At 40.1% G+C, this 18,886-nt stretch overlaps 1 protein-coding gene across 11 annotated transcripts in view; it reads left to right on the forward strand.

Annotated features, from left to right (window-relative positions):
- The window catches only part of akt3a (v-akt murine thymoma viral oncogene homolog 3a), a 416,568-nt gene that overhangs the window by 289,911 nt on the left and 107,771 nt on the right, over positions 1-18,886 (forward strand). For all 11 annotated transcript variants that reach the window (XM_069930899.1, XM_069930893.1, XM_069930900.1 and 8 more), the window contains one exon: positions 6,757-6,822. In XM_069930899.1, the coding sequence (XP_069787000.1) occupies positions 6,757-6,822 (66 nt within the window). The remainder of the gene's footprint in view (positions 1-6,756; positions 6,823-18,886) is intronic.

Here is an 18,886-nt window from a genome sequence, read left to right on the forward strand (position 1 = left end):
TGGCAGTGATCTGTGTATTCTGACTCTCTGCTTCCTGCCAATCAGCCAATGTTCTACCCATGTATTTGTTTCCTTTTGTACCATGGGCTCTTATCTTGTTAAGTAGCCTTATGTGTGGCACTTTGCAAAATACATGACATCCACAACACCACCTTTATCTGACCTGCTTGTCACTTCTTCAAAGAATTCCAATAGGTTTGTCAAGCAAGATTTTCCCTTAAGGCTTTGGCCAATCTTGTCATGTGCCTCCAAGTACTCTGTAACTGGATCCACGACAATTGAATCCAATATCTTTCCAACCACTGATGTCAGGATGACTGGTCTATCATTTCCCCTCTGCTTACTCCCTCCCTTCTTGAATAGTGGGGTGACATTTGTGATTTTCAAGTCCACCGGGACCATACCAGAATTAGTTTATTCCTGAAAGATCATTATCAATGGCTCCACAATCTCTGCATCTACTTTTTTCAGAGCCCGAGGGTGAAATCCATCTGGTCCGGGAGACTTTTCCACCTTTAGACCATTTGGCTTTCTGAGCACCTTCTCCCTTGAAATAATAACTGTACTCACTTCCCTTTCCTAATACCCTTCAACATGTGGCACACTGCTAATGTCTTCCACAGTGAAGACTGATGCAAAATACTCATTTAGTTCCTCTGCTAGATCCCTGTCTTTAATAGTTCTATATCTACTCTCACCTCTTTTTGTATTAAGAGTCCAGAAGACCCCAACACCCAGCAGGAATAGTTGCTTTTAATTTTCTTTAAACATAAAAACAGGATCAAACTTTAACTTATTACTATTAACCTAACAACCCTCTTCTAATTCTAAGATGTGTACATTTTCAGGAAAGTCCTTTGATTCACAGCCCAATTTCACTTCTCACTCCTCCAAGTTCACCAGTATTAGGCAATTCTTAAACTGTTAAATTTAACATTTATGAATTTTCACCAGGCTCTGGAGTTTAAAGTTAAATGGTTACCACTCACGAGGTTCTCGTTGGTTTCAGAGAGAGATTTGTTGCTCGTTGGACACACAAACTGATTTTCTCCGACCAGTATTTCAGTATCTTGCCAAATGAACTGGCCCCATTATGGGTTTACCAAATTATAACCTCTTCTTCCAGGTGACCACGGAGTTCCTCTTGTTCCCCATTTTTGGAGGAACACTCTAGCCAGCTATTTCCTCTTGTAAGGACTACAAGGGTTTTCAACAGGCTAAACTTAGAACTCACAACTTGTCTTCAAAATGGTGTTTTAACAGCCTGCCAGCTTGCCATGTTGCAGCCTCCAAAAGCTACTGTAGATCTCTCTCTCTCTCTCTCCCTCTCTCTCTCTCTCTCTCTCTCTCTCTCTCTCTCTCTCTCTCTCTCTCTCAGAGAAATCCTTTTTGCAGGGCTCCAAACCCAATCTTTGAAAGATCTTATCAGCCTCTGAATGGGACTATCTATTTGCATCTGTTTTATGGAATTCCTTCCAAAACAATATCATTGTCTTTGTAAAGGCACTCGAAGCCTGGATGTCTGGCTTGAGCAAAGCTCAATTTAATTTCTCCTTGTTAAATCTCAAATTGAACTCAGTCATATTGTGATCATTACTCCTTAATGGTTCCTTTACTCGAAGCTCTCTAATCACCTCTGGTGCATTACACAATGCACAATCCAGTGTTGCTGGTCCTCTAGTTGGCTCATCAACAAGCTGCTCTAGAAAGCCATCTTGGTGGCATTCTACAAATTCTCTCTCTTGAGATTCCGTCCCAACCTAGATTTCCCCAATCTGCTTGCATGTTAAAACCCTCCATGAATACCATAGCATTACCCTTCTGACTTGCCTTTTCTATTTGCTGTGGTAATTTGTTGTCCACATCCTGGCTACTGTTTGGAGGTCTGTATATAACTACCAACAATGTCTTTTTGCCCTTGCAATTTGTTAACTCGATCCACAATGATCCTATGTGTTTTGATCCTATCACATCTCTTTCTAATGATTGAATGTTGTTCCTTACCAACAGAGCCACTCCAGCCCCTCTGCTTACCTGCCTATCCTTTCAATACACTGTGTATCCAATGACATCCATCCTTTAGCCACAACTTCGTAATGGCCACAACATCATGCCACAATGTGGAGCTGTACGACAAGGTCATCCACTTTACTTAATAAATGTAGCATAAGAAATAGAAAACCTTTTATTTGTCACTTTTGGCTGTGTCTCTGTTGCATTGCAATTCATCCTACTGCTACAATTTTGCCTTATCTGTCTGCCCTTCCACACAAACTCCCTACCAGCTGACCATACTTGTGTGCCAACCATGTCTTCCTCTTTGTCTTCTCTTTGGTTTCCATCCCTATTTAAACTTTACTCCATTTATAATGTTCCCCCCTATCTCACCAATATATGCAATTCAGTTATGAATTTTAATGAGCCAGTCAATCTTTTTCCATTTTGAATTCTGAGGAACATGCATACCCCAGGGCATGAACATTGCGTTCACTGCATTCCACTAATCAGCTTGCCTTTTACCTCTCCTCCACCCCCCCCCCCCCAACTTCCATTTCATACTTTCTCTCTCCACCTAGCCTATACTCCTCTCCCCCCCCCCCCTCACCTCCTGTGGTGTTGGTGTCTCACTCCTCCCCCCCCCCCCCACCTATCATCTCCCACTCTCACCTCCCCCCTTCTCCCTTTTGTTCGGACATCTCTCATGTTCCCCTACACCTTGATAAGGGCTCAAGTCTGGAATTTGGGTGATATATCTTCACCTTTAGTACATAAAGGCACTGTTTGATCTGCTGAGTTTCTCCAGCATTTGTGTATTTTAACAGAATCCTGTGTTTTACTGCAAGTATGTGTGTTCTTTTGGGTTATTTGAGAAAAGTGTATTCAAATTGAATCAGTTATTTAATATTTGCGGAAATGAAACACTCCAGACGAAGCGTGTACTTCGAAAAACATCCATCTCTTTTATTTCTGATCATTAACCGTTAATTTTCTATAAGAATATGCACTGTAGCAAAGTGGTTACCCTACTGGGTTAGTAGTCCAGAGGCCTGGGCTATTTACCCTACTGGGTTAGTAGTCCAGAGGCCTGGGCTACTTACCCTACTGGGTTAGTAATCCAGAGGCCTGGGCTATTTACCCTACTGGGTTAGTAGTCCAGAGGCCTGGGCTATTTACCCTACTGGGTTAGTAGTCCAGAGGCCTGGGCTAATAACCCTACTGGGTTAGTAATCCAGAGGCCTGCGCTATTTACCCTACTGGGTTAGTAATCCAGAGGGCTGGGCTATTTACCCTACTGGGTTAGTAGTCCAGAGGCCTGGGCTATTTACCCTACTGGGTTAGTAATCTAGAGGCCTGGGCTATTTACCCTACTGGGTTAGTAGTCCAGAGGCCTGGGCTATTTACCCTACTGGGTTAGTAGTCCAGAGGCCTGGGCTATTTACCCTACTGGGTTAGTAATCCAGAGGACTGGGCTATTTAACCTACTGGGTTAGTAGTCCAGAGGCCTGGGCTATTTACCCTACTGGGTTAGTAATCCAGAGGCCTGGGCTATTTACCCTACTGGGTTAGTAATCCAGAGGCCTGGGCTATTTACCCTACTGGGTTAGTAGTCCAGAGGCCTGGGCTATTTACCCTACTGGGTTAGTAGTCCAGAGGCCTGGGATATTTACCCTACTGGGTTAGTAATCCAGAGGCCTGGGCTATTTACCCTACTGGGTTAGTAGTCCAGAGGCCTGGGATATTTACCCTACTGGGTTAGTAATCCAGAGGCCTGGGCTATTTACCCTACTGGGTTAGTAGTCCAGAGGCCTAGGCTATTTACCCTACTGGGTTAGTAGTCCAGAGGCCTGGGCTATTTACCCTACTGGGTTAGTAGTACAGAGGCCTGGGCTATTTACCCTACTGGGTTAGTAGTCCAGAGGCTTGGGCTATTTACCCTACTGGGTTAGTAGTCCAGAGGCCTGGGCTATTTACCCTGCTGGGTTAGTAGTCCAGAGGCCTGGGCTATTTACCCTACTGGGTTAGTAGTCCAGAGGCCTGGGCTATTTACCCTACTGGGTTAGTAGTCCAGAGGCCTGGGCTATTTACCCTACTGGGTTAGTAGTCCAGAGGCCTGGGCTTTTTACCCTACTGGGTTAGTATTCCAGAGGCCTGGGCTATTTACCCTACTGGGTTAGTAGTCCAGAGGCCTGGGCTTTTTACCCTACTGGGTTAGTAGTCCAGAGGCCTGGGCTATTTACCCTACTGGGTTAGTAGTCCAGAGGCCTGGGCTACTTACCCTACTGGGTTAGTAATCCAGAGGCCTGGGCTATTTACCCTACTGGGTTAGTAGTCCAGAGGCCTGGGCTATTTACCCTACTGGGTTAGTAGTCCAGAGGCCTGGGCTATTTACCCTACTGGTTTAGTAGTCCAGAGGCCTGGGCTATTTACCCTACTGGGTTAGTAGTCCAGAGGCCTGGGCTATTTACCCTACTGGGTTAGTAGTCCCGAGGCCTGGGCTATTTACCCTACTGGGTTAGTAATCCAGAGGCCTGGGCTATTTACCCTACTGGGTTAGTAGTCCAGAGGCCTGGGCTATTTACCCTACTAGGTTAGTAGTCCAGAGGCCTGGGCTATTTACCCTACTGGGTTAGTAGTCCAGAGGCCTGGGCTATTTACCCTACTGGGTTAGTAATCCAGAGGCCTGGGCTATTTACCCTACTGGGTTAGTAATCCAGAGGCCTGGGCTATTTACCCTACTGGGTTAGTAGTCCAGAGGCCTGGGTTATTTACCCTACTGGGTTAGTAGTCCAGAGGCCTGGGCTATTTACCCTACTGGGTTAGTAGTCCAGAGGCCTGGGCTATTTACCCTACTGGGTTAGTAATCCATAGGCCTGGGCTATTTACCCTACTGGGTTAGTAGTCCAGAGGCCTGGGCTATTTACCCTACTGGGTTAGTAGTCTAGAGGCCTGGGCTATTTACCCTACTGGGTTAGTAGTCCAGAGGCCTGGGCTATTTACCCTACTGGGTTAGTAATCCAGAGGCCTGGGCTATTTACCCTACTGGGTTAGTAGTCCAGAGGCCTGGGCTATTTACCCTACTCGGTTAGTAGTCCAGAGGCCTGGGCTATTTACCTTACTGGGTTAGTAGTCCAGAGGCCTGGGCTATTTACCTAGATATCAAGTTTAGGGAATTTAAATTTAGCTCATGTAAACTAGGGGAACAAAATCTCATCTTCCTACTAGTCCAGTTATATGACATAGAATTTTATAATTTCAGATGGTGAGCCCCTTGCATCTTCTGCTCTTCCCTTTACCTGTCTCTACCCCCCCCCCCATCACTTTTTGCTCCCCTTCCAACCACCTCCACCAGCCTCCACTGAATTCTCAAATTTTCTTCCTCTCTTCGGTTCCAGCTGGTCTTGCATTTCACTATTCTCACCTTTTCTTATTAGCAAATTACGATGAGCAGCCTTTGTCTTTTAATCACCCATTCCCACTTTTGTAATCAAGAAGTGTATTGTTCCTGTATGTAACATCTTCCTTCCCTGATGAGTTTGTGATTTTTTATCTCTCCCCTCCTCCTACCCCCCTCACCCCCTTCCCCTTTGTAGGGCATCTGCCACTCTTCTATCTCTGGCAGTTATATCTCTCCTTTGTCTGGTTTACCAATTCTGTGTGGTGTTTCTGCATTACCCCTCTCCTCCCCTCCCCCTGTTTTATATACTGCTTCAGTATTAACTTTACTCAATCCTGATAAAAGTATTTTGGCTGGAAACATCAACCATTTTTATTCTACCACTGATGTTGGTTGATTTGCCGAGTTCTACCAGCAGGTTGTGTTTGACTTCAGATTCCACCTTCTACAGTCTGTGATCTGTCTTAAACTTGGTTAAATTTGAAGTAAAATGCTTTTTTGTTGTGATTAATCCATGAATCTACAAAATTTTACTGATATTCCGGCTGGCCCATTAAGTTATAACAAAGAGGTCATTACGCTGCGAAGGGTGCAGAAAACATTTAAGAGAATGATCCAAGGAACTTGAGTTGTGAGGAGAGACTAGTTTTAAACTGGTGAGACATAACCTTATAAATGCAGATAAAGTTATGACAAATATTGATAAAGTGAATGGCAACTGTCTTTTTCCCTCAAGATAAAGGAAATAAAACAAGGGCATACTCTGTAGATTTAAGGTGGAAGGGGAAAGATATCAAAAGGAACTGAGGCAAATTTTAAAGTAGCAAGTGGTAGATATCTGGAAAGTTGTTGAGGCAGGCACACTTACAACATTTAAAAGGCATTAGATAGGTACATGGACAGCAAAGGCTTAGAACCATAGGGACCAAATGCAGGCAAATGGGACTGGTAGTCAGCATGGACAACTTAAATCAAAGGATCTGTTTCTGTCCTATAGGAGATCATGATCTTTGGGGAGGAAATATTGTATCTGAAGTCAATTTGCCTGGCGATCTGGAGAGTATCCAGACTATGGCTGACTTCAATTGAGTTTGGGATGGCAATAAATGTCATCTGAGCAACTCATGAATGTGCAATGATGTTTGTTCAAATTGGTTATGACCTTGTTATTTTCTTAACCTATTACTTATAAATTACTAGTCAAGCATCATAGCCATAGCTCTACCAAATAACTTTGGTAAAATTGATTTAAATAAACTAAATCCATAATATCAAAGCTAAATTGAAAAATGTAATTTGAAGTTTCATCTGTAGTTTAATTATTTAAGATTACACTTAAAAGTTGTTTTCCTTTTTATTAGGATGAAGTAGCTCACACACTTACAGAAAGCAGAGTATTAAAGAACACTAGGCATCCATTTTTAACGGTAAGTAAAAAATCTGCAATATTTTTCTGTCTCGGAACAAAAAGATATGATCTAAATTTTTGTACTTTTTAAAAATTAAATAAGTCTGTTTTGATCAAACCAAAATCAGACCAAGCAAAAATTGATAGATACAAGGATTGTTATTGTTGCATCATTGCTACGTATTGAAATTAAAGCTTTAAAATAAGCACAGCAGATGCACTCCTATATTTTGAAATATTGAAATGAAATGTATATACCATAATAATCAGTTTTTTTTTGGATAAATTTTTCAGGTTAAATTTGGGGGGGGGGGTGTGGGTCGACTTTAACATGGGTCATGCCTTTGACTGTGGTAAGTACCTGCGTCGTTCAACATGTGAGGAGCTCGGATGGCCAGGACCGACGGGTGGGAAGTCCACATTCGGGGTGTCGGAAGCTCAGATGGATGGCCAGGGTGAGGATCCACGGTCGGGGCGCTGGGAGCTCAGATGGGTAGATGGCTGGGGCCTTGGAGAGAGTCTGTGGCTGGGATGTAGGGAACTCTGGTGGGTGTACGGCCGGGGCGTGGATCGGTGGTTGGGGCATCGGGGGTTCCAATGGGTAGCATTTGAGGTGTCGGCAGCTCAGATGGCCAGGCGGCCGAGGTGAGGGTTCGCGGTTTTGGCATTGGTAGCTCAGATGAATGGGCGGCCAAGGCGAGGGTTTATGGTTGGGGTGTCAGAAGCTCAGATGGGCGGGAGGTCGACTTTTACGCAAGATCGACTATTACATGGTAATATGAAGAAATTAACATTGAATAGAAAGGAAAGTGCAAATGGTGGAAGTTGGAAATAAAAAGAAAATGCTGGAAATACTTAGAGTAGGCAGTAACTTTCAGAAAGCAGTTCACGCTTGGGGTCAATGAGCTATCATCCTAAGAACAAGGAATAGGAGGAGGATTAGGCCTTTCCTCGTCAAGCCTGGTCTGCCATTCAATATCATGGCTGATCTAATGATAGGGTCATCTCCAGCTATCTGCTTTTTCTCTATAGCCCATAATTCCTCTACTATACAAAAATCTTTCCAATCTTGTCTTAAATATCTTTATTAATCTTTCGCCATGGGTGAAAACAGTTCCTCCTCATCTCCATCCTAAATCTACTTCCCTAAAAAACTTACCTACCTCTCTTATTTATTCCTTTCATAATTTTATACATTTTTGTCAGATCTCATTCTTCTGGATTCCAACGAGTACAGTCCCAGATGATCCAATTTCTCCTCATTGGCTAACCTGTTCATCTCGGGAACCTCCTCTGCACTCATCTGTACCCTGCAGCATAATCTCCCTGCTCCTAAACTCAATCCCTTTAGTAATGAAGGCCAAAATTCCATTTGCCTTCCCAATAGCGTGCTGTACTTGCAAATTGGTCTTTTGCGATTCATGCTCTAGCATTTCCAAGTCCTTCTGAACAGTAGCACGCTGCAATTGCTTGCCATTTAAATAATAATCTGATATTCCACTTTTCCTTCCAAAGTGAATAATCTCACATTTACCAATATTATACTTCATATGCCAGACCCTTGCCATTAATCTATTTATATCTCCCTGCATACTCTCTGTACCTTCTTCACATTTTATTTTCCACTCAATTTCATGGCATCAGCAGGGGTGTGGCCATGCAAAGGAAGTATTTTCATTGAGCTCTCCGTGAAAAGTACTAAATAGATGGGCAAAACTTGAAAACCAAGATTTTCCTCATCAAAAATGGATAAAACTAGCGTGAAGAAGCCAGGGCAGCCAAGAACAAAAATTGAATAAGCTCCTATTCAACTGGGAACATCGGGTGAAAGTCCAAAAGGGAGCGGTACAAAAATGGCGATGGGTCCTGCAGAACCGGGTAAAACTGGGGAGTCGGAGGGTCAAGAATTGAGCATCATCCTGGAAAAAATGGAGAATTTGAGTAACCGATATGACAGAGAAAATGACTGAAATAAGAGATTGTTGAATACCTGATGGAGAGAATGGGTCGAGCAGAGATTGGTAAAAAAGCATGAAAAATTTGAGGCTTTAGAAAATGAAGCTGAAGAATGGGAGTTGGATAAACAAGAACTGCTGGACGAAATTAATCATATGGAGAACTTTAGTCAATGGAATAATGTCCGAATCATTGAAATGAAGGAAGGAAGTGAGGGAAGAGACCCAGTGAACATTTTTCCAAAATGTGGGAGAAGACAAATTTGGAGAAAAACTGCATATTGAGAGAGCTCACCTAATACTCGAACCCAGAAGAGCTGGCGATAGGACCAAGACCAGTTCTGGTGAGATTTTTAAGATACCGAGATTGGGAAATGTTCATCACGAGATGATCTACCGAGATGTTGATCACGAAAATATACTATTTTTTCAAGACTTTAGCTTGACCTTGATTAAACTAAGAAAAGAATTTGAAGATGTGAAAAGACAGCTACATGCTAAAAATTTGAAATATGCTGCGACTTTGAAGGTTGAAGTAGCAGAAGGGAACTGGCGAATTTTCAAGACAAAGAACAAGGTGGAAGACTTGCTGCAAAGTTTGTAAAAAAAAAAGATTCTGGTTGCCGAGGGAGAACATTGTGAAAATATGTTTACTAGAACTAAGTAAAACTAGTAAAAATTGCTTTCTTTAATTTTTGTTGAACTGTCTTGTATTTATTGCTTTAAAGTGCATAGAAATGATCACAGATAGGTCAGTAAAAAAAAAATCTGTGAAAAGTGGTAGAAGAATGGAGACTCCAGTTTAAGGGGGAGAATGGCGCTGGAAAGGAGTAGCAAAAAAAAAGGCACTAAAGGGAGGGGTTCTTCTTCCTCGAGAGGTTTTGTGGGCTTTCTTTTTGGGCTTTCAGAGTTCTACATATACGTCACCGTTGGGGCAGGGATATTGTGTGTTTTTCTTAAAGGGGAAGGATCACTATTATTTAAAGAGTCAGAGATTTTACTGTTTAAAAAAACATTGTTTTAAAGAAGAATATGAAAAGAAATTTATTAGTTTTAATGTTAATGTGAACATACCTAAAAAAATTTAAACGCAGATACAGGTTGAGTGTTTTTTTTTAACAAGAAACACATCTTACCAAATTGGAACACACAAAATTAAAAAGAGGATGGGTGGAGGAATTAATATAATCTTCAGTTGGATCAAAAGCAAGAGGTATAGTGATTTTAATTAATAAAAATATACCAATAATAATAAAAATGACATTAACTAAATCAAGCTGGAAGATTTCTAATTGCACACTGCAAAATTTATGCAGAATCATGGACGTTTATGAACATTTACACCCCAAATTATGATGATGAAGTCTTTATGAAAGATGTCTTTTTAAAAATCTCAGGGAGAAGACAAATTATATTGATTGGAGGAGATCTCAGTTTTTGTTTAAATCCAGTATTGGACAAATCAGCCTGAACAATAACAAGGGCGAAATCTGCAAAAATGACATTATCATTTATGAAGGATTTAAATTTAATTGATATATTGAGATGGCTCGGCCCCTTAGAAAGAGACTACTCCTTCGATTCAAGGTTACATGATTCACATTCAAGGATTGACCTTTTTTAAATCTCTGTCCAGTTACAAATTAGTGTGGTAAAAATGGAGTATTTGGCAAGACTTTTATCAGACCATTTGCCATTAACGTTAACTATTTTGATAATGGAAAAGCAAGAAAATATGTATAAATGGCACCATAATGCTACATTATTAAATAAGAAGGATTTTTGTGAATTTATTGAGACAGATAGAAATATTTTGTGACAACAGATTTCTAATATGGGATACAGTTAAAGCTTATCTGAGGGGACAAATTATTTCTTATACTAAAAATCTTGAGAGAATATGTGAGAGAATTAGAAGTTCTAGAGAAGGATATGAAAGAATTGGAAAAAGAATATCAGATATCAGGAACACAAGAAAAAAAAATAGTAAATTAGAAAATAAAAAGTTGCAATATTACACACTACAAACATATAGAATGGAAACTACGCTATTACAAACTAAACAAAAATATTATTAACTAGGAGAACAGGCACATAAAATGTTATCTTGGAAGGTTAAAGCAGAGGAGTCATCCAGAATGATAAATGCAATAGAATCAGAAGCTGATACTATAGCATATAATTAAAAAGAAAAAAATATGTTTAGACAATACTATATAAAACAGAATTAGTAGGAGATGATAGTGAGATGGAAAAATTTTTCACGAATGTTGAACTTCCTAAATTAGAAAAAAGATGAAAAGATGACTCAGATGCACATTTTACAAAGGTAAAAATAGAGAAAGCTCTGGGTACTTTACAAGCTAATAAGTCCCCAGGGAAAGATGGGTTCCATCCTGAGTTCTATAGACAATTTAAGGATTTGTTGATGCCTCATTTGGTGGATGTGTTAGAGCGGACGATGGAGACCAAAACCCTCCCGGAATCCTTTTCAACTGCTATAATTACAGTGCTACTGAAGAAAGGGAGAGACCCATTAAAAACCTCATTATATAGACCAATAACACTGCTGAATGCAGACTATAAAATTATAGCAAAGGCACTAGCCAAAAGACTGGGTGAGTATTAACCAAAATTATACATCCAGTCTAGGTAGATTATTCAATGTAATGTGTTCAGGATTGTTTTTTAAATCAGTTAGTAGAAGAACCGACTCGGGATGGTGTAATACTGGATCTCCTGTTAGGGAACGAGCTAGGTCAGGTAGCAGACATTAATGTTGGAGAACCAATTGGGTCTAGTGATCATAATTCTGTTAGTTTTAGGGTAGTTTTAGGGAAGAGCAAGGAGAGGCCTAAAGTTGAGGTTCTGGATTGGAAAAGAGCAAATTTTGAAGGAATAAGAAGGGATTTGGGGAGTATTGAGTGGGACAGGATATTTTCAGCTAAGGATGTTAATGAAAAATGGAGGATATTCAAAAAAAAATTTTGAGGGTACAGAGTAGTTATGTCCCAGTGTGGATCAAAGGAAAGGCTGGAAGTCATAGGGAGGCTTGGTTTTCGAGGAATATTGGAAATTTGGTTAGGAGAAAAAGGGAGGTGTACAAGAGGTATAAAGAGCAGGGAGCTGAGAAGTTGAAGGAGGACTACAAGGAGTGTAGAAGGAATCTTAAGAAAGAAATTAGAAAGGCCAAAAAAAGGCATGAAGAGGCTTTGGCTGACAGAGTAAAAATAAATCCAAAGGGTTTCTATAAGTACATTAAAAGTAAAAGATTAGTGAGAGATAAAATTGGACCCCTTGTAGATAACGAGGGTAGGCTGAGTGAGAAGTCTGAGGAAATGGGGGAAATTTTAAATGATTTCTTTAGCTCGGTATTCACTAGGGAAAAAAATGTTGAACCAGTTGAAGTAAAGAAAAATAGTGGGGAGGTCATGAAGCATATAAGGATAACCGAGGAGGTAGTGATGGCTGTGTTAAAAAAGATAAAGGTGGATAAATCTCCCGGACCGGACAAAATATTCCCTAGGACACTCAGGGAGGCTAGTGGACAGTTAATGGGGCCATTAACAGAGATATTTAGGATGTCACTGGTCACGGGGGTGGTAACAAAGGATTGGAGGGTGGCGCACGTGGTTCCTCTGTTTAAGAAAGGGTCCAAATGCAAACCTGGCGGGCAAGTTGATGGAAAGTGTTCTGAGGGATGCTATTTACAAATTTGTGGAGGTACAGGGATTGATAGGGAGTAATCAGCATGGTTTTGTCAGGGGTAGATCATGCTTGATAAACTTGATTGAGTTCTTCGAGGGGGTTACAAAAAAGGTTGATGAAGGGAAAGCTGTGGATGTTGTCTATTTGGACTTTAGTAAAGATTTTGACAAAGTTCCCCACAGGAGGTTAGGAAAAAAGGTGGAGGCATTAGGTATAAATAAGGAGGTAGTGAAATGGATTCAGCCGTGGTTGGATGGAAGGTGTCAGAGAGTAGTGGTAGAAAATTGTTTGTCCAATTGGAGGCCGGTGACTAGTGGAGTTCCTCAGGGTTCGCTCCTGGGTCCACTATTATTTGTTATATATATTAACGATCTGGATGTAGGGGTGGAGAATTGGTTAAGCAAGTTTGCGGATGACACAAAGATTGGTGGTGTTGTGGACAGTGAGGTAGATTACCGTAGGTTAAAAGATGATTTAGGAAGGCTGGAGGTGTGGGCTGAGAAATGGCTGATGGAATTTAATACAGATAAATGTGAGGTGCTACATTTTGGAAAGGCAAATTTAAATAGGTCATATACATTGAATGGTAGACAATTGAGGAGTGCAGAGCAACAAAGGGATTTAGGAGTTATGGTAAATAGTACCCTCAAGGCTGATACTCAGGTAGATGGTGTGGTGAAGAAGGCATTTGGAATGTTGGCCTTCATAAATCGGAGTATTGAATTCAAGAGTAGGGAGGTTATGATGAAATTGTACAAGGCATTGGTGAGGCCAAATTTGGAGTATTGTGTACAGTTTTGGTCACCAAATTATAGGAAAGATATAAACAAAATAGAGAGAGTGCAGAGAAGGTTCACGAGAATGTTGACAGGATTACAGGGTCTGAGTTACTGGGAAAGGTTGTGCAGTCTAGGTTTTTTTTCTCTGGAGCGTAGAAGATTGAGAGGGGACTTGATAGAGGTGTTTAAGATTTTGAAAGGGACAGACAGAGTAAATGTGGATAGGCTTTTTCAATTAAGAAAGGAGGAGATTCAAACTAGAGGACATGGTTTAAGATTGAAGGGGGAAAATTATAAGGAGAACATGAGGGGAAATTTCTTTACGCAGAGGGTGGTGGGGATGTGGAATGAGGTTCTGGCAGACGTGATCGAGGCAGGATCATTGGTTACATTTAAGGAAAGACTGGATCGTAACATGGATAGGAGGGGACTAGAGGGGTATGGACCGGGTGCTGGTCAGTGGGACTAGGAGGGTGGGGATTTGCTACGGCATTGTCTAGTAGGGCTGAACTGGCCTGTTCTGTGCTGTAAGTGGTTATATGGTTATATATGGCAAAATCAAGGTTGAATCCAAACATAACTATTTCTTTCCACAAGACAAAGGAACAGACGCAGGTCACCAGGCTACTCTACACTAGTTTTAATTTCCGGCCTTTTCCCCCATATCCCTTGATGCCCTCTCTAATGAGATACTTGTCTATTTCTTGTTTAAATACTCCCAGTGATCTGGCATCCACTGCTGTATGCGGCAGCGAGTTCCACAGATCCACGACCCTCTGGCTAAAGAAGTTCTTCCTAATCTCTGTTTTATATGGATAACTTCTAATTTTCAGACTATGGCTCCTTGTCATCGATTCACTCACCAAGGGAAACATCTTACATATCCACCCTATCTAAACCTTTCAAAATATGAAAAGCCTCGATGAGATCTCCTCTCATTCTCCTATACTCCAATGAATACAACCCAAGAGCTGCCAAATGCTCCTCGTACATTAGCCCTTGCATTCCGGGAATCATCTTAGTAAATCTCTGCCCCCTCTCCAACAACATCACATCCTTTCTAAGATAGGGGGACCAAAACTGCACACAGTACTCCAAATGAGGTCTCACCAGTTCCCCATCAACACCTCTACTCTTGTACAATATTCCTCTTGAAATGAAGCCAACATAGCATTTGCTTTCTTCACTAAGGCTTTCACCTGGTCATTAACTTTTAGGTTTCCTTGCATGAGGACACCCAGGTCCCTTTGGATGACAGGACTGAATTTTCACCCCATCCACACAGTATTCTTCCTGTTTGTTTCCACTGCGAAAATGTACAACTGTACATTTCTCTATGTTAAATCTCATCTGCCATAATTTTGCCCAGTCTCCTAATCTGTCTATATCCTTTTGTACCTTTACAGTTTCTACTACACTTCCTACTCCGCCACCTATCTTGGTGTCACAAATTTGGCCACAAAACCATTTATACCACAATCCAAATCATGAAAATAAATTGTAAACAGCCGCGGCCCCAATACCGACCCCTGCGGAACACCTCTAGTTACAGGTAGCCACCTGCTTATCTTTCCTATAGACTGTGTAACCTTGGATATTGAGCATCCAATCACACCCCTCATTGAGCCACGTTTCAGTAATGGCTACAATGTTATGCTTTTTCAGTTGAATCTGAGAAACCAGGTCATCCACTTTGTTTCTAATGCTACATACATTTAAATATAGTGCCCTTAAACCTGATATCGAAATGGTATGTTCTGTATTCTTTGTGTACAGCACTTTCTCCTGCCTGCTCACCTGCAGAAAAGGCATTCGGCCGGTCTTTTTTTTTATATAAAACATTGAAAAAATTTTATGTAGGTAGAAAATTTATAAATTTAATTAAAAACTTTATCATAAACCACAAGCTAAAATTATAACTAATAACCAAATGTCATCTATTTTTCCCTTGAGTAGACAGAGGTGTCCCCGATTTCTAGCATTATTCATACTAGCTATTGAACTTCTGGTGGAGATTATAAGAGGAGATTCAGATATTAAGGGCTTCAAAGTTGGACAGGAAGAACATAAAATTAATTTATTTGCTGATGACGTGCTAAGGGATATGTCTGACCCAGCTGAATCACTGATAAGATTACAAACAATATTAGAAAATTATGTAAGAGTATTGGGATATAAAAATATATGGACAAAAGTGAGATAATGGTATTGCAGAATTTTGATTATGAAAGATTCAAAAAAAGGTAGTAGATTTAAATTGAAGAAAGATGGAATTAAATGCTTAGGAATAATGACAGATAATAATTTACAAAATTTATATGAATTTAATTATACCCCTCTATTTAAAATAAATCTGCAGAAATGGAAAGATCTACCGATTACATTAATAGGAAGGGTAAATTGTATAAAAATGAAGGTAATGCCAAGACTACAGTATCTTTCAATTGTTGTCTATTGTACTAACTAAAGTTTTCTTTAAATGATTACACAATTGTATAAGACAATTCCTATGGAATAACAAAGTACCAAGAATTCCACTGGAGAAGTTGACATGGGACTATATATTGGGAGGACTTAATTTGTGGATTTTAAGTATTATCTATCAGCACAAGCAAGATTTCTATCATTTTTCTTTGAAGAAAACTGACCCCCTTTGTGGATTCGAATAGGACTGAATTCAATAAAAGAGTAGAAAATGAAGGTCTTTATTTAAGTGGAATGATATGTCAATAGCAAAAAAACCCAGACAATCCAATATTAATACTCATGATTAGAATATGGCAAGAAATAAATTAATGTATCAGGGGAAAATAGCAGGTAACTGAGGACACCATACTGCTGCCTATGAATCTGTCCCACAAAACATTGATTCTTGGTATGATGAAGGAATAAGGTATGTTGATGATTGCTTTATGGAAGGATCTCTTATCTCTTTTGAACAATTAAGAAATAAGTATGAAGTAGCTAATCCTTCTTAAGAGAAAGATGGGGACCAAACTTGGCCCCACCTGAAATTGGTGAGATGGAACAAATGATTTGGCTGGGGAACACACCTAAATTTATATCTAAAATGTGCGTTGCTCTCCAAAATGAAAGTGCAAAACCAAGTTTACAGAGATCAAGAGAGAGATGGGAGTCAGACTTAGGAGTTGCAATAATGGAAAGATGCTGGTCTGATTGATGTTTGGATAGCATGATATCAATTATAAATGCAAGATACAGATTAGTACAATATAATTTTCTACATCAATTATACATCACACCACAGTTGTTGCATAGATCAAAATCGGAAATATCGAAGATGTGTTTTAAATGTGGAATAGAAATAGGAACGTTATGACATGCTACGTGGTCATGTGTGAAGGTGAGACCTTAATGGCAGGATATTGCTAAAATACTAGCAAGGATAATGGGTGGCCTTCGTGGATGACCCAGAGTTTTATCTTTTGGGCAATTTTATTGAAATAGGGAATCAACTAAATTTCAAGTTTCATTTGTTAAAGTAGCTTTACCTGTAGCTAAGAAATGTATTGCGATTACTTGGAAATTTGACTCCCCTCTACAGATAGCACGTTGAAAGACAGAGATGAATAGTTGTATACCTATGGAGAAAATCTAAAAAACTATCTTAAAAAGAAAATATGATGTATTTATAAAAATATGGCAACTATATTTGAACTATATAGGGCCCAAGATATAATAAAAAAGCTGCTAGTAATATAAAAATTTGTGACCTCCCCAATGAAGATATTCTTTTTTAAAACTCAACTGACAAGTGTTCGAATTTATGGATTTATGCTGCAATGGGGGTGGGAGGGAAGGGGTTGTTTTGTAAGGGAAAGTTTATATATCTATTATAGAAAATGGAAAATTTTGATATGTATATTTATGAAAAAAAAATCAGAAATAAAATACTCAAAAAACATTTTGTGGCATCAGCAAACTTAGATGCACTAGACACAGTCTTCTCTTTCATATTATTAATGGATATTGTGATCTGTTGCGGGCCCAGTACCACCCTCGTGGCACACTGCTCATCACTGATTGCCAACTAGAAAAACTCCCCTATCCCAAATCTCTGCTCTCTGTTGGTTAACCAATTCTTTATCCATGCTTGTACGTCGCCCCCAACTATATGCATCCTTATCTTATGGATAATATTTTGTGGTACCTTATCTGGAAATCCAATTTAATAACGTCCACCTGTTCCCCTATGCTGCGTTCAAAGAATTCCAGTAAGTTTGTCTAACAAAACCTGCCCCTGCTGAATCCATGCTTTGTCTGTCTGATGGTTCCAATTTCTTCCAGAAGCCTCCCTATTTCTTCTTTAATGATGGCTTCAAGCATTTTCCCAACTAAGGATGTTAAACAATTGGCCTCTAGTTACCTACCTTTTTCCTACATCCTTTTTTGAACAGTGGTGTGACATTCACTGTCTTCTAATCTACCAGGACCTGCCCAGAATCCAGAAAATTTTGGTAAATTATCATGAAAGCCTCATCTATAACTTCTGCCATTTCTTTCCTTACCCTAGGATGCATTCTATCAGGACTAAGGGACTTATCTGTATGTAGGCCCACAAATTTGCTCAGCATCCCCTTAAGTGATTACCATTGCATCCAGGTCCTCACTTTCCATCACATGCATCATCTCTGTCTTTGGCATTGTCAACATGTCCTCTACTATGGAGACTAATGCAAAATAGTCATTTAAATTTTTGCCATTTTCTCATTTCCTAATAATGTTCCCCTTTCTCATTCTCCAAGGGACCTACGTTCACTTTAGCCACCCTTTTCTGCTTTATAAAATTATAAAACCTTTTACTGTTTGTTTTCATTTTGTGCCAGTCTTTTTTCATAATCTATCTTCCCTTTTATTGTTTGCTTTATGGTTCTTTGCTGCTTTTTAAAGTTTTCCCAATCGTTTAGTTTCCTACTGCTTTTGCCGACTTTGTACGCATGGGCATTTCGTTTGATGCTTTCTTTATTGCCTGAGTTATCCATGTATGGCTGTCCCACCCTTGTGGTTCTTGCTTTTAACTGGATTATACAGTAAGACCCCCAGTAACTGGCACCTATGGAGATTGGTAGATGCTAGATAAGTGCATTCGCCAGTGGCGTGTTGTGTGATTGGCAAGCTAATCGTTGGGGGTATCAATTTTAAACTTCTGTATTTTTAAACCATTTTTTTCCGCATTTTTTTGTCGGTTGCTTAATTGAATTCCATATTTCGGAGATTTATTGAACACCATGAAAAATCTCTTTTAAAGTCTTCCACTATTTCTCAGCCGTCCCGCCATATAGTCTGCATTTTCAGTCTTCACTGGCCAACTCCTCTGTCGTCCTCTTATAATTTCTCTTGTATAGTTATAACACACTGGTTTTAGACCAAACTATTCCACTCTTTATTTGTATGTAGAACTCGATCATATTGTAATCACTCTTTCCAAGAGGATCCCTGACTACAAGATCACTAATTTTACCTATTGCATTGCACAGGACCATATCCAAGATAGCATGTTCCCTTCTTTGGCTTGGCTTCGTGGACGAAGATTTATGGAGGGGGTAAATGTCCACGTCAGCTGCAGGCTCGTTTGTGGCTGACAAGTCCGATGCGGGACAGGCAGACACGGTTGCAGCGG

The sequence above is a fragment of the Narcine bancroftii genome, chromosome 4, assembly GCF_036971445.1.
Source record: "Narcine bancroftii isolate sNarBan1 chromosome 4, sNarBan1.hap1, whole genome shotgun sequence".
NCBI classification, from domain to species: Eukaryota; Metazoa; Chordata; class Chondrichthyes; order Torpediniformes; family Narcinidae; genus Narcine; species Narcine bancroftii.